The sequence below is a fragment of the Eptesicus fuscus genome, chromosome 11 (genome assembly GCF_027574615.1).
Source record: "Eptesicus fuscus isolate TK198812 chromosome 11, DD_ASM_mEF_20220401, whole genome shotgun sequence".
Taxonomy (NCBI): Eukaryota; Metazoa; Chordata; class Mammalia; order Chiroptera; family Vespertilionidae; genus Eptesicus; species Eptesicus fuscus.
Window position 1 is genome coordinate 29,135,681 of NC_072483.1, and position 13,989 is coordinate 29,149,669.

A 13,989-nucleotide genomic window follows, 5' to 3' on the forward strand; every position below is an offset into this window, starting at 1 on the left:
TTTTTTAGTTACTTTAAGTTTTTCAAATTGAACTTTTTCAGTTAGTTAGCATAAATTTTCTTTTATGCATTTATCCAATAATTCTTGGATTTTCAGCACTGAGTTCTTTGCCTCTAGAAGAGTAGTTTTCAACTTTTTTTTTTTTTTCCCTTCCTGACTCCACATTCACATAAGTAACAAACTCTTAGCAGTAGAATCTAAGAGTTTAAATGATCAGTCAGAGAATGAGGTAGGGAGGGTTAAGTTTTACTAAAACCTTTCCAGAGATCCTTGTGTCCTCTCCTACTGAAGATAATAACTTTAGGGGCATACGTCTATGAGATTTATATCTGACTTCCTGGATTCGTCCCTGTTAAACAAAAATACTCTTCAGCTTTGCTAACCTTTCATGTTTTGAATATGTGATGGAAAAACAACTTCTGTAGACATTTAAAAAAATAAATACCTGTGGTTGAAATGAGTCACAGGAAATCTTGTAGTTATCTTACTGTTTTAAAAAATAGGAATTCTGAAACCGTTTTGTAAAAGATTCTCTACTTTAGTTGAAATTACATGTTTTTTTCTCTTTAATACCTTGCAATGTTTCTATTCTTAAGGGTTCTTCTAATGTAGAGGCTAACTTTTTAAAATCTCTAGTGGCACTGGTGGGCTGAATAATGCCTGAAGGGAGCACTAACAGTCTTGAGGCATTAGAAGAGGAGGAGATCTTTTCTTTTTACGAAAGGGGAGGAGGCAGAGAGAGGTGCATCAATATAGGGGTGACATACTATTTCCACGTGTCTTATGTGCCACCAGTGTCATAATGTCTGTTGCTGTAGTCACAGAAATTTTAGTTGCTCCCTATAATACTCATTATGCAGCCCTTCAAATACTTTTATTACTTTTTTTTTTCTTCTGGAAACTTTCCAAAAGGCTTCCTATGTCTTTTTTTCCTTGCAAATATTGAACTGATAAAATACTTTCAGTGAAGGGTTGCTACTCCAGTCTGTATAGGGAGGATTCCCTTATCCTTTGTAAATGCTATACTCCTATTTGTATTTACTCCATTTAAAAAAGTTAACTATAGCGGTACACTCACTTCTCTTTCTTTTACCTAAAGTCTGTATCACCTACCAGGATGACCACTCACTTTCTTGATTATTATTTGCACTTTCATTGCCAGTCAGTCCCAGAACACTAATAATTTTTTATCTCAGATCAATTTTGGGAAATAATTATAAGCAAAGGGTGAATTGTTAATAGGTAGAAACATTAGAATGAATGGAACAGTTGGGCTATAGCAACGTTAACTGACATTTCTTTTATGTGCTTAGCATTTGAGAATCACTGTGGGTATTTCTGAGATTAATTGAAGAAACGTTTTAAAGAGCAATTGGGGAAAGTAGTGGATTTTGAGGACAAGTTTTCTTTGAGACACAGCCATAATTTGCTGTTTCTGGTACTTTTTGAATCCTCATTCTGTAAGGAAGTATCAACCTGGATGAAACTGTAGAAATACTGTTGGTATCCTAGAGGCCACAGAAAGTCTTAGTCAGGAAAATTAGTGACAGTGCATCAAAAAGATTTTAGATCTTTTTCTCCACTATACATACATAGCAATATTGCCAAATGTTCTTCTGAGAACTCTTAATTCAAGTTGCTTGCCTTCTGATTACTATAGATAATTAGGAATGCTTGAGAACTCAGTTTGGGCAAGATTGAAGTTAATGTCATTTGTATGTGTTTACCGTTTCTGTCAATTGATTCCTCAGTATACTCAACCTTTCCCCTTACATTTAGAGAGATATGTATCAAGTGCTGCTTTTTAATATTGTTATTGTTATTTATCTATAGGACCCAGGACCACCCCCACCTTCTCCATTACTAGGTTTGAAGCCACTGCAGTTACTAGAAGTGAAAGCAAGGGGAAGATTTGGTTGTGTCTGGAAAGCCCAGTTGCTCAATGAATATGTAGCTGTGAAAATATTTCCAATACAGGTATGCTTATTATAGTTTTCTAATCTGCACACATACTTTTAAAAGGTTGCAACTGGCTTGGTCTTTGTAACTCCAGTTTGAAAATACAAGCCATATGTTTCAAGGTGGTTCTTGTGGTACTAGGGAAAGCGGTTCGCCTTGTTAAGTCTGCCTTCTCATCTGAGAAATGGAATTAATGGTACACTAGTCATTATGTTTTTTTGGAGTGGTGGAATTAAAATAAATGAACGTATAGGAGATCTTTTGCCACTAAAAATTCTAAAGAAATGCAAAGTGAAGATGAAGATTCTAATAAAAATTTAATTAATGTCTGGGTGGTTAACTTTTAATATACCATTGACATAATCAGGAAAAAAAGCGAATAGAAGAATGAAAGAGTAATGTGCTTTGTTTCAGAATTGCCATTTGGAAGTATGTTATCAAACTTATTCATTTTTGTCCTATTTTGAGTGTTAATAGCTTCAGATATTGCTTGTTGAATTTTCAGAGGCAGTTAATCAACACTGCAAATAATTGGTTTACTGTTGAAATTTTTTTTTTAAAGGGGCTGACCTCATAAAACCCTGATCTAATGCAGCCCTAAGATATCTTCTGTTTTGTTTTGTTCCATTGAGAATGACTGTGGTATAGATCTGTGATGATTCCTTTTCCCTTTCTCTCGTGTCTACACCCCTGTGGCTAAAGCCATGCATGGTATTGCAATCCTGGCTGGGTTGGATGATGCTGGCTTCACCACTGCACCTAGACAGTAGATCTTCCTTATTCCAAAGTTACAATATAATCAACTTCTTTGTTGTAATATACCTGGATTTTAGCCTTCTTGACTCTTCTAAAGCTTATTTCTTAGAGTCTATGAAAAAGTTTATTACTATTCTTTTTGGTAGAATTGCAGATACTATATAGTTTAGTTCTCAGAGGAAAAGTCTGTTCTGTTGTGCCAAGATTCACAAATATTTGGGTGATATTAATGTAAGATTAATAATAATAGTAGCTAATATTTTATTTGATGCTTCTATTGTGTCAGGTAGAGGTGTTTTACATATATGAGTACTAATATGTGTCCATCTATTATCCATACATATAATACAACACACAATATACATATCTACACTAATAAAAGAGAAACATGCAAATTAACCATCACTCTGCTACACCCACCAGCCAATCAGGAGCGAGTATGCAAATTAACCCAACTAAGATGGCGGCGGCCATGGAGCTGGAGCCAGCAGGAGGCTTGGGTTGCCCCTGGCGGTGGAGGAAGCCAAGCTTCCTGCCCACCCTGGCCAGCCCTGGCCTCCACTCAAGGCTACAAAGTTTCAATTATAGAAGATAAATAAATCCCAGATACCTGCTTCCAGCTGGCCCTGGCCTCCGCTCAAGGAGGCACTGAAAAAAATAAAAATTGCCAAAACCGGTTTGGCTCAGTGGATAGAGCGTCGGTCTGCGGACTGAAGGGTCCCAGGTTCGATTCCGGTCAAGGGCATGTACATTGGTTGCGGGCACAGCCCCGGCAGGGGGTGTGCAGGAGGCAGCTGATCAATGTTTCTCTCTCATCGATGTTTCTAACTCTCTATCCCTCTCCCTTCCTCTCTGTAAAAATCAATAAAATAAAATAAAAAAAAAAAGGAGGGGCTGGGAGCCATCAGCCCCTTACCCAGGCTGGCCAGGCACCCCTGCAGGACCCCTACCCTGATCCGGGATACCCTTCAGGGCAAACCAGCCAGCCCCCACCCGTGCTCCAGGCCTCTATCTATACTAATAAAAGGGTAATATGCTAATTAGACTGGGAGACCTTCCAGGAGACCTTCCAGACGTTCTTCTGGACAAAGCCAGGGTGGCAGGGCTGAGGTAGAGGCTGTTAGAGGCCAAGAGGGGAGGGCAGTTGTGGGTGATCAGGCTGGTGGGGGGTGGGGCCGTTGGGGGTAAGCAGACCAGCAGGGGTTTTAGTTGGGGGCGAGTAGGCCATCAGTGGGGGTAAGTTGAAGGTGATCAGGACAGCTGGGGGGCAGTTTGGAGTGAGCAGGCCAGCAGGGGGGCAATGGGGGTGAGCAGGCCAGTGGGCAGGGAAGGTGGGGGTAAGCAGGCCAACGGGGCGGGGGGGGCAGTTGGGAGTGAGCAGGCCTGCAGGCAGAGTGGTTAGGGGCAATCAGGCAGGCAGGCAGGCAGGCAGGCAGGTGAGCAGTTAGGAGCCAGCAGTCCCGGATTATGAGAGGGATGTCCGACTGCCAGTTTAGGCCCGATCCCTGTACCGGCAGTAGAACATCTTTCGAGGGATCCCAGATTGTGGAGGGTGCAGGCCGGGCTGAGGGACACCCCCCAACCCCCGTGCATGAATTTTGTGCACCAGGCCTCTAGTCTATTTATATAAAACCCTAATATGCAAATCGACTGAATGGCAGAATGACCTATGGAATGACCGGTCAGTGGTGGGAGGGGCCGGCGAGCGGGCAGCGCCAGGCCAGCCAAGGCGGGTGCCTGCGGGCAGAGAGAGGCAACCAGCGGCAGCGGTGTGATTGGGGGGGGGGGGCCTGCCAGCAAGCGGACAGCGCCACTCCCCAATCGCCCTGCCATTGGTGGCAGGGTGACGGGGCTGGTGAGTGGGCGGCAGGGGGATTGGGGGATGAGGCTGGTCGGCGAGCAGGCGTTGCCAGGCCACCAGCCAAGGGAGGTGCCAGTGGGGGCCCCTTCTGATCGCCCCACCACTTGCCCCACAGATGGCCCTGATCGCCGGCCAGGCTTAGGGACCCTACCCTATATATTGGGAACAGTCTCTTAGATTTAAATTAAAATCTGGCAAGGCTACTTTAACCCTGAAGAAACGGGATGATGCAGTGATGACATGTATAGACTCTGGCTTGCACATTTTGTGGTCAGCCCTGATTCTGACACTTACAACTGTGTGACAAAGCCAATTACTTAACTTCTCTCTGCTTCACTTTTTCCACCCACAAGATGGGGAAAATGCCACTACTGCCCCAGAAGGATCATGTTATGTACTACTTTTTATAATCAGGGCAAAAAAATGTAGCTGCCCATACAACAGCAAGATGCCTTTCACCTGTATGAAAAGTATGGTCACTGGTGCATGCAGCATCCCAGATTGCGAGAGGGATGTCCGACTGACGGTTTAGGCCCGACATCCCCCGAGGGGTCCTGGATTGCGAGAGAGCACAGGCCGGGCTGAGGGACCTCCCCCCGCCGACCTGTGCACAGTCCTCATTTTGCTAATGATTATTAACTTGCCAAAGGTCTCAGATAGTTTGGATCCAGAGGGTCCCTAACTATTATGCAGTCATGCCTTCTGCTTTTATTATCCTTTCATTGTGGATGGAAACTAAATATTTTATAATTTGATATGTAGTGGGCATGGATCACTTGCAGGCACAAATGAGAATATTGTATTTTAAACTATTTTATTGCATAAATATACTCCATTGTGCTCTTGTTGGCTTTATAGGGTATTAGAAGCATTTTGTTAAGAATCATATATAATAAAAGGGTAATATGCAAAGCGACAATGGTGGAATGACCATTTGCTATGATGCGCACTGACCACCAGGGGGCAGATGCTCAATGCAGGAGCTGTCCACTGGTGGTCAGTGTGCTTGCACAGGGGGAGTGCTGCTCAGCCAGAAGCTGGGCTCACAGCTGGCGAGCACAGCAGCAATGGCAGGAGCTTCTCCCACCTCCGTGGCAGTTGGACATCCCCTGAGGGCTCCTGGACTGCGAGAGGGTGCGGGCCATGCTGAGGGACCACCCCCCCAAGTGTACAAATTTCATGCACCAGTCCTCTAGTGTTTAATATTATGTTACTAGAGGCCCAGTGCATGGATTCATGCACCGGTGGGGTCTGTTGGCCTGGTCTACGGGGTTAGGGCCAAAACCAGCTCTCCGACATCCCCTGAGGGGTCCTGGATTGCAAGAGGGCGCATGCCAGGCCGAGGGACCCCACCGGTGCACGTTCAGGGCCGGGGAGGGCCCATAAGAGGGCTCCAGGGTGTGTCTGGCCCATCTTGCCCAGTCCTGTTCGGGATCAGTTGGGGCTGTCTCGCCCAGTCTCGATCGGCGGACCCCAGCAGCAAGCTAACTTACCGATCAGAGCGTCTATCCCCTGGTGGTCAGTGTGTGTCATAGCAACTGGTCGAATGGTCAGACACTTAGCATATTAGCCTTTTATATATAGAGATTCTTTAAAATATTTTTTCCTAATTAGATGAAGTCTTTCTACCTGAATTTCATCTCCCAGGGAGATTATTCTGAATAGTAACACAAGTAACTTCACACCATGGTGAAATTACACTGTAGTGCTAACTTGTAAGTAGAATGTGTCCAAGGTTAGATACTGAAGTTGAGCACTTCTGAGCAACTCCTGTGTTTACAAACTGGAAACACAGAAAAGTGTGTTTTGAGGGAATAGGGGAGGGCAGACATTTGGTATGGAACTCTTACCTGTTGTCAGAGAGTGCTTTTATTAAAAATCAAAACTGGTGAATCTTTTAATAGTTATGTTTTATTTTTAATTTTTTTGCCTTAGAACTTGAGTAACTTTTTTTTTAGATATGGTTTATTGCCTCTATTCTTTGCACTCTTACTATTCTTCCTTTTTGACTGTAGGACAAACAGTCATGGCAAAATGAATATGAAGTCTACAGTTTGCCTGGAATGAAGCATGAGAATATATTACAGTTCATTGGTGCAGAAAAACGAGGCACCAGTGTTGATGTGGATCTTTGGCTAATCACAGCATTTCATGAAAAGGTAAAACTACTTTCTGTTTTAACTCAGTAAAGTCAGGGTTGGTTTACCTACCTAATGTTGGTTACACATTTCTGGGAATAGTGTATTTTTTCTGGGAATAGTATATTCTACTAGGTTAATATATATAAGTAATATCTATTAAAGATAGCAACTCTTTTACCTAACCCTCTAGTTAACCAGTCTTTTGTCCCTGATATCTTGTGCTGCAATTACCTCTCTTACAAATAATTATTTTAGTACTAGAGGTTCGTGCACCAGTGGGGTCCCTTGGCCTGGCCTGCAGGATCGGGCTTTCTGACATCCCCGAGGTGTCCCGGATTGCGCGAGGGCGCAGGCCAGGTCGAGGGACCCCACTGGTGCATGATCAGGGCCGGGGAGGGATGTGGGAGGTTGGCCGCAGGAGGGCTCCAGGGCATGTCCAGCCTGTCTCACTCAGTCCCGATTGGCTGGACCCCAGCAGCCAGCTAACATACTGGTTGGAGCGTCTACATTGCACGTCATAGTGACTGGTTGACTGGTTGACTGTCTGCCCCCTGGTGGTCAGTGCACATCATTGCGAGCGGTTGAGCAGCCTTAGCATATCATTAACATATTATGCTTTGATTGGTTGAATGGCCAACCAGACAATAGGACACTTACCATATTAGGCTTCTCTTATATAGGATAATCGATGCTTAGTAAATTTACCATCCATTTTGATTACGTGAACCATATTTTTTTTTTCAGCTTGAATTTTGTTTCTTAAAACTTTGCTCAGTATAGCTTAGTGACAAAACTAGAATTAGGAAATTTACCTGATCTTTGTCACTCATTTGTAGGGTAATTATTACCAAAGCACACTTGCAATTTTTCCTCATTTTTTCTACCTTCAGAGTTAGTATGAAAATATACATTAATGATATAGGAAATTGTGTTCTCCTTGGCAGTCAGGTTTATTATTGTCAGATATAATTGGCTCTTTTACCTCTCTTAATTCTTAACCAAAAAGATGGCAGTAATTCTGAGAGGATTCTTTATGTTTGTTGTTGTTTATGTGTCTTAATTTTATGCTCTCCTAGTCCTCTGATATAACATCTCCATAGTCATTAAATAGTTTCTGAAACTAGATTTTTTTTTTTTTTTTTTTTTGCCTTCTAAATAGGGGGAAATTGACTGACTGCCTGTGCTTGTAGCAAACTTTTAAAGATGAGTGGTATTTTTTTCTAGTCAAATATTTATTAATGTGAAGCTTGAACCATTCCAGATACTGTAAATTGGTTTTGCGGTATTATTATTCACCAAAAGGAAAATATATTGTCTTCCATAACCTCTTAAAAGTAAAAAGGAAAGTCTCCATATACATATGGCTTTTGTCAAGAGCTTAAGTTGTGTTTTTTCCCCTCTCTTTAGGGTTCACTGTCAGACTTTCTTAAGGCTAATGTGGTCTCTTGGAATGAATTGTGTCATATTGCAGAAACTATGGCTAGAGGATTGGCATATTTACATGAGGATATACCTGGCCTAAAAGACGGCCACAAACCCGCCATATCTCACAGGTAGAGCTAAATTTATATTATTTTCCCAAATAATTCAGTATTTGTTTATTACTTAAGCTTTTAACCCCCTGAACAAAATTTATTTTTTTCCCTAGTTATCTAGTTATGCTATAGGAGGCAGAATGATTTCATTTGTTTTTCAAATTAATTTTGAGATTGGCCAGGAAGTAATTTGGATAATGTATATATTAACGTCATTAGCTTAATTGTTAGTCATCACTAGCTTTATTATTGATTTATGTTTTAATTAGTCTTATTCTTGGAAACATGGTTAGGAATAAAAGTGTATTTTCTCTGAAGCAAAAGGTAAATTTGTTTAACCTCAAAACATGATTGACTTCAAAGATGATTATAAATAGGTAAAAGGGGGATGGATATAACTAAGGAGTGCCCTTTTTTTTTGCTTTCATTTTGAATGATTATTACTTGAGCTGAGGTGAAAGGAGGCATCATCAGAACAATTGGTTTTATTCAGTTGCCTTTTTTAGGGAAGAAACAGTACTTTGACGAAAAAGTTATCATTTCCTTAAAAGGGAAAACATTAGTTTCCTTAAACATAGGATTCAGTTTGTCATTGTGTATTTAACTTCCTTGAACATGAGACCAATTTGTCTTCTGGCATTCAGTTTAAAAATGGTTGCTTTAAAATTGGGTATGAACTGATGCATTTAACAAATATTTAGTTGAGTGGCACCAGATGGTGTTCTGGTTGCTGGGAGGCATTACTTTAAACCCAACTGTAACATAGATTCTGATTTTGCAAACTTCCACCTCAGAAATAACTCCCCTTTCTTCTCACCTTCCTCTCTTCAGTCTAACTGCCTCTTCCTGGATTTTTACTCACCTCACCGCATCTTACAGGGAACTAAATGAACTTTCCTCCCCCAAAGGTTATAAGGAGTAGCATCCATAAAATTTTTTGAGTCTAACACTGATTGATTTTGTAACATTTGTGGGTGTTTCCCTGTGTCTCCTCTATCCCACTCTTGGTCTTTGTACACATAAATTTAACCATTGCTCATGGCACAGATGTATTCAGCTCAGGTACAGTATTCCTAGGATGAACCAGTTGAGGCTGGTGTGTAGAGGACATCTGATTGCCTTAAAAAACAATTACTCTTTTCAGAACACCAGGATCTAATTGGAGCAGGGTATGTTCATAGTGCAAATTTTTTTTATCTGTTATACATTCCTGGAGGTGCTTGTCTGCAACCAGGTTGATGAATGTCAGAACCACTAAAATAAGGGACCATTCTAAAATGTAGGCCTGTACCAATAGGCAGAAGGCCCCCATTAAGCTATTCTTTGAAAATTCTTAAATTTAATGTTCTGTTTCAATGGGAGTTTCTAACAATAAACTCTGATGTGTTTTTATTATCTTAGAAAACAGCAATTTTATGATTGATAGGTAGGAATGGCATAGATAACATGTAGGCTGGATAGTATTTTTGGAATGGCACTTCTTTATAAAAATGTGTTATGGAAAGAATTCCTTCTTATTGTCCATGTTATAAATAGGAGTTTGTCACTGTACTCTTTCTTGTGCTTCAGCTATATGGAGACTTTGCTTAAGCTTTTTCTCCCACTCCTTTTTTGTTTTGCATTTCATACTTTCCAGTAACTATTCTTTTATAGCATACCTAGTCTCTCTCTTTCCCACTTTCAGTGAAAATTTTTATAAGATGTACCTTGTTAAAACTTAATTTGAGTAATTTGTCCATCTTTCTATTTGCAAGGGACATCAAAAGTAAAAATGTGCTGTTGAAAAACAATCTGACAGCCTGTATTGCTGACTTTGGGTTGGCGTTAAAGTTTGAGGCTGGCAAGTCTGCAGGTGATACTCATGGACAGGTAAGCATGATCACTATAAACTGTAAGAAAAAAGTCTTGTCTCGTATTTTCTTAGTATGGCATATCTGGGTTTAATTGGTCTGAAATTATTGTGGTGGTTATTAAATTGGGATCTAATATAAAATGGCTCTCTTAAGAGTAACATGTTAAATTTGCTAAGGAGGACATTTTCATAGGATGGTGAAGGATTGTCAGGACCTTAAGTGGTTTAGAACAAGCATTTCATAAAAATAGCCTAGACAGATGTCATGGGATTCTATTTTAAAAACTAATCAAAGAAGAATCAAACACATTTTAATAGACACATTCTGAGGGAGTTCTTAGTATTAACTCAGTTTTAACTTAATTCTTTCACTACCTTAAGAGGGAATGGAAGAATATTCGGTCACTATTCATGCTACATTGCATTAAGATCTGCCCATTTTTCCAGACAATTTTATTTCTTGCTTTTTGGTCTTTATTCTTTCATCAACTCTTTAATCAGCTCTATAGCCTTTCTCTGAATTCTCTCCACATTTCAGGACACTTGTAAAGCCTTGAGTGAGGATCCTACCTCTTGTCAAGGTCTGCACAGAGATCTCAGTAATGAGAACCTTTAAGAAGGCCAAAGGAAAAGAACATTATCCATATACTTTATTCTCAAAACCTGTGAGGCTAGCAAATAGCAAAGGTATTGTCATTCCTGCAAGATGACTTTTTAAAAAAAAGTATTTTATTTTATTTTTTAAATATATTTTGCTGATTTTTTAGAGGAAGGGAGAGGGAAAGAGAGTTAAAAACGTCGATGAGAGAGAAACATTGATGAGCTGCCTCCTGCACACCCCCTACTGGGGATGTGCCCGCAACCAAGGTACATGCCCTTGACCGAATCGAACCTGGGACCCTTCAGGCTGCAGGCTGACGCTCTATCCACGGAGCCAAACTGGTTAAGGCTGCAAAATAACTTTTAATCAGGAAAACCAGTTTGACCTGAAAGGTGACATTTTTTTACAAAGCCTAATGACTTAGGCTCTGGTATGATTATTTCTTCATCTTTTAAATTATGCAAATTATTTGAACATCTAATTCTCAGCTTTCTTTCCCCTCAGCATATCCTATTAACTTCCAAGAACACAGTTCTCAAATAACCACAACATAACAAATTTTGGCAGTAACTAATGATTTAAGAATTTAGTTTGGAGCCATGGTCAGCAGTCATAGTTCTCGAAAGGTTGACACCAAATGTATTTGGAAACAAAGGCAGTTTTGTGGAGAAAGTTACTGAGAGGGAGATTGTGCAGGAAGCCTAGGGATTAAACACCTGAGCTATTGTATGGTCGATTATCATAAGACTAAGTTTGGTGAATAGTTTATTCCTTTGGTACCCTGGTGTGTGTTTTTTTTTTTTTTTTTTTAAGAAAAGAATGTGGAACTCATTCATATCTTTTAACACCCTCATAGTTGGGTTACATGATGAGATTAAAATAACTACTTATATCAGTTGTTCCTTGACTTTAGATTTCATGGACCAGAAAATAAAAAAATGCATGTTATTACACATTCTATATATTACACAATTGTACCATTGAAATAGTTATTTAAAGTAGAAAAAATATTAAGCTTTCTTTTTCTCTAAAGTATTCTCCTTATTACATGAATTAAAAACTTGAACTTTAGGCTCTTAGTAATCTGTTCTTATTATCAGTATATTTGCAGATAATTGTGCAATTCTGGTCCAGAAATCACAGTCACTTAAGAATGGAGCTTTTTGGAAATGCCAGTATTTCCTAGATCTACTGCTCAAGTGGATTGGGATCTACCCAGCTATCACACAGATTTTTAAACATCAATCTATGAATGTTGTCAAGCACCAAGCAAAGCTAGCTGTACTAGCTTAGTAACCATTGTTACATTACTAAGAAATACCAAATTGTTAGGGAAAGGTAAAGACCTCTGAGACAGAAGTCATGAATAAATAAACACATAGATTTTGTACAAATAGACTTTTAAAAGTTTATTCACCCTTTTTTTAGCTAATTCTTTTTACATTTTGTATTGTTTATTAGTTTATTATTTTTTAATACAGAAAAAGAGAGACCCTTAAAGCACTTTAAAAAAAGATACATTAAAACTATATAGTTTTTTTCTCTTTCATCCTTCTCCCCACAATTATTGTTCAGTTTCTTATGATTAGTTCCAGAAGAGGGGAAAAATTCTAAGCCTATACTAGCATGATGTTGATATATTTATTAAGTGTACCCAGAAAGGACTTTGGTATATACTGCTTTGTTCATTGATGTTTTCATCCTGCAGTGTTTTTGGAAATCTTTCTAGACTAGCCTGTAGATTTACCTCATGTTTTTAAGAGCTGCTTATGCTCCATTGTTTAATCCGCCCTTACTGATGGATGTTTCTGCTCTTTCCAGTGAGTGTCTTGGCTGTTGTATTACTTGAAATGGAATAAATTCTGCTTGACCTTGTAGTCTGGTGGTTATAACTTAGTTACCTTATCTGATATTAGACCACATATGGTTTTGATTATTTTTTACAAAAGTATAATATGTTAGTTCATAAAGTTAATGAATGAGTACTATTTGCTTTCAACATCTTTTTCAGGTTGGTACCCGGAGGTATATGGCTCCAGAGGTATTAGAGGGTGCTATAAACTTCCAAAGGGATGCATTTTTGAGGATAGATATGTACGCCATGGGATTAGTCCTATGGGAACTGGCTTCTCGCTGTACTGCTGCAGATGGTAAGGGAAAAAAAATTTTTTAAAAAGATATATATGACTACACCTGTATGAAAAGGGATGATTACACTCAAAGGTAATATTTTAAAGTACACATTTTAATTTTTTAAAAATAGGAGGTGGTAGCTTAGAGAATTCAGGAGTCAGGGGAGAGAGGGAGGCAGGATGTAGGGTCCTTCACCTTGCCAGATGTTTTGCTGGGCACTTCACATAGCTTTAGGTTATTTCCTAAAACACCATTGGAGGTAGTAATTATCTCAGTTTTACACATGCGGAATTTGAGGCTCAAATTTTAAGTAGAAATTAAGTAGCTTGCCTGTTTTAGCCTCAAAGTAGTGGTAAATCGTAAAACCTAGATTTGAAACTCTGACCCAGATGTAGGGAGAAGGCTGTGCTGTTAGTTCATGTGGGTCCTGCCCCAGGTTCTAAGTCAACTCCTCTGGCCAGAGGAAATGCATGTAGAGTTGAGACTTTTGTTCCCAGGACATTCAGGTTGAGTCTGTCATATACCTGACTAACCAGTCTGTCCTCTGTGACACATAACCGAGCAGGCGTGTGGATATACCACAGGTTAAATTATGTTTCCTTAAAGCTTTGAAAGTGTGATCTAATGTAGACATTATTGCGAATGTTTGCCTGCCCAGCACCTGGGTTCTAAGGATTCATGTTCTTTGTTCTTGTTAGTGAGGTCATTGTTCACGTCCTATAAATACTTGCATTGACTGATTGATAATAAATCTGAATACTATGTTCCTGGTGTGAGATTTATAGTGCTGTAAGTACTTGGTCTTAGTGCTCTTCGCAAAGCCTCTCTACTCCCTTCAGTTATGTTACAGTTTTTGCATGTGAGAATATAAGGCAAACTTTGTTAAACACCCAAACAAATGTAAATTAACTTGATCTGGTGTTTTATATTTTAACTTATAATTGCCTAAAAATTTCCCGTGGATTGTGAAAGACCATAGAAACTGTTGAATATTTTAAAAGGTACAACCAATTTAGCCTATGTTTATAACATAGGAAAATATCTATATATATAAAAGTCTAAACAACCAAATGACCTGTCAACTGGTCACTATGATGCACACTGACCACCAGGGGACAGATGCTCAATGCACAGGGTTGGGCTCCCTCCTG

General features: G+C 39.7%; 1 protein-coding gene across 6 annotated transcripts in view; it reads left to right on the forward strand.

Annotated features, from left to right (window-relative positions):
• Positions 1-13,989, forward strand: part of ACVR2A (activin A receptor type 2A) — a 93,538-nt gene that overhangs the window by 72,350 nt on the left and 7,199 nt on the right. For 5 of the 6 annotated variants that reach the window (XR_008557453.1, XR_008557454.1, XM_054723218.1 and 2 more), the window contains 5 exons: positions 1,834-1,977; positions 6,592-6,735; positions 8,125-8,270; positions 10,007-10,121; positions 12,717-12,855. Coding sequence is in view for 4 of the 6 variants with exons in the window: in XM_054723218.1 (XP_054579193.1) it covers positions 1,834-1,977; positions 6,592-6,735; positions 8,125-8,270; positions 10,007-10,121; positions 12,717-12,855 (688 nt within the window). In the remaining 2 variants the exon portion in view is untranslated. The remainder of the gene's footprint in view (positions 1-1,833; positions 1,978-6,591; positions 6,736-8,124; positions 8,271-10,006; positions 10,122-12,716; positions 12,856-13,989) is intronic. The other variant, XM_054723219.1, reaches the window with a different exon arrangement.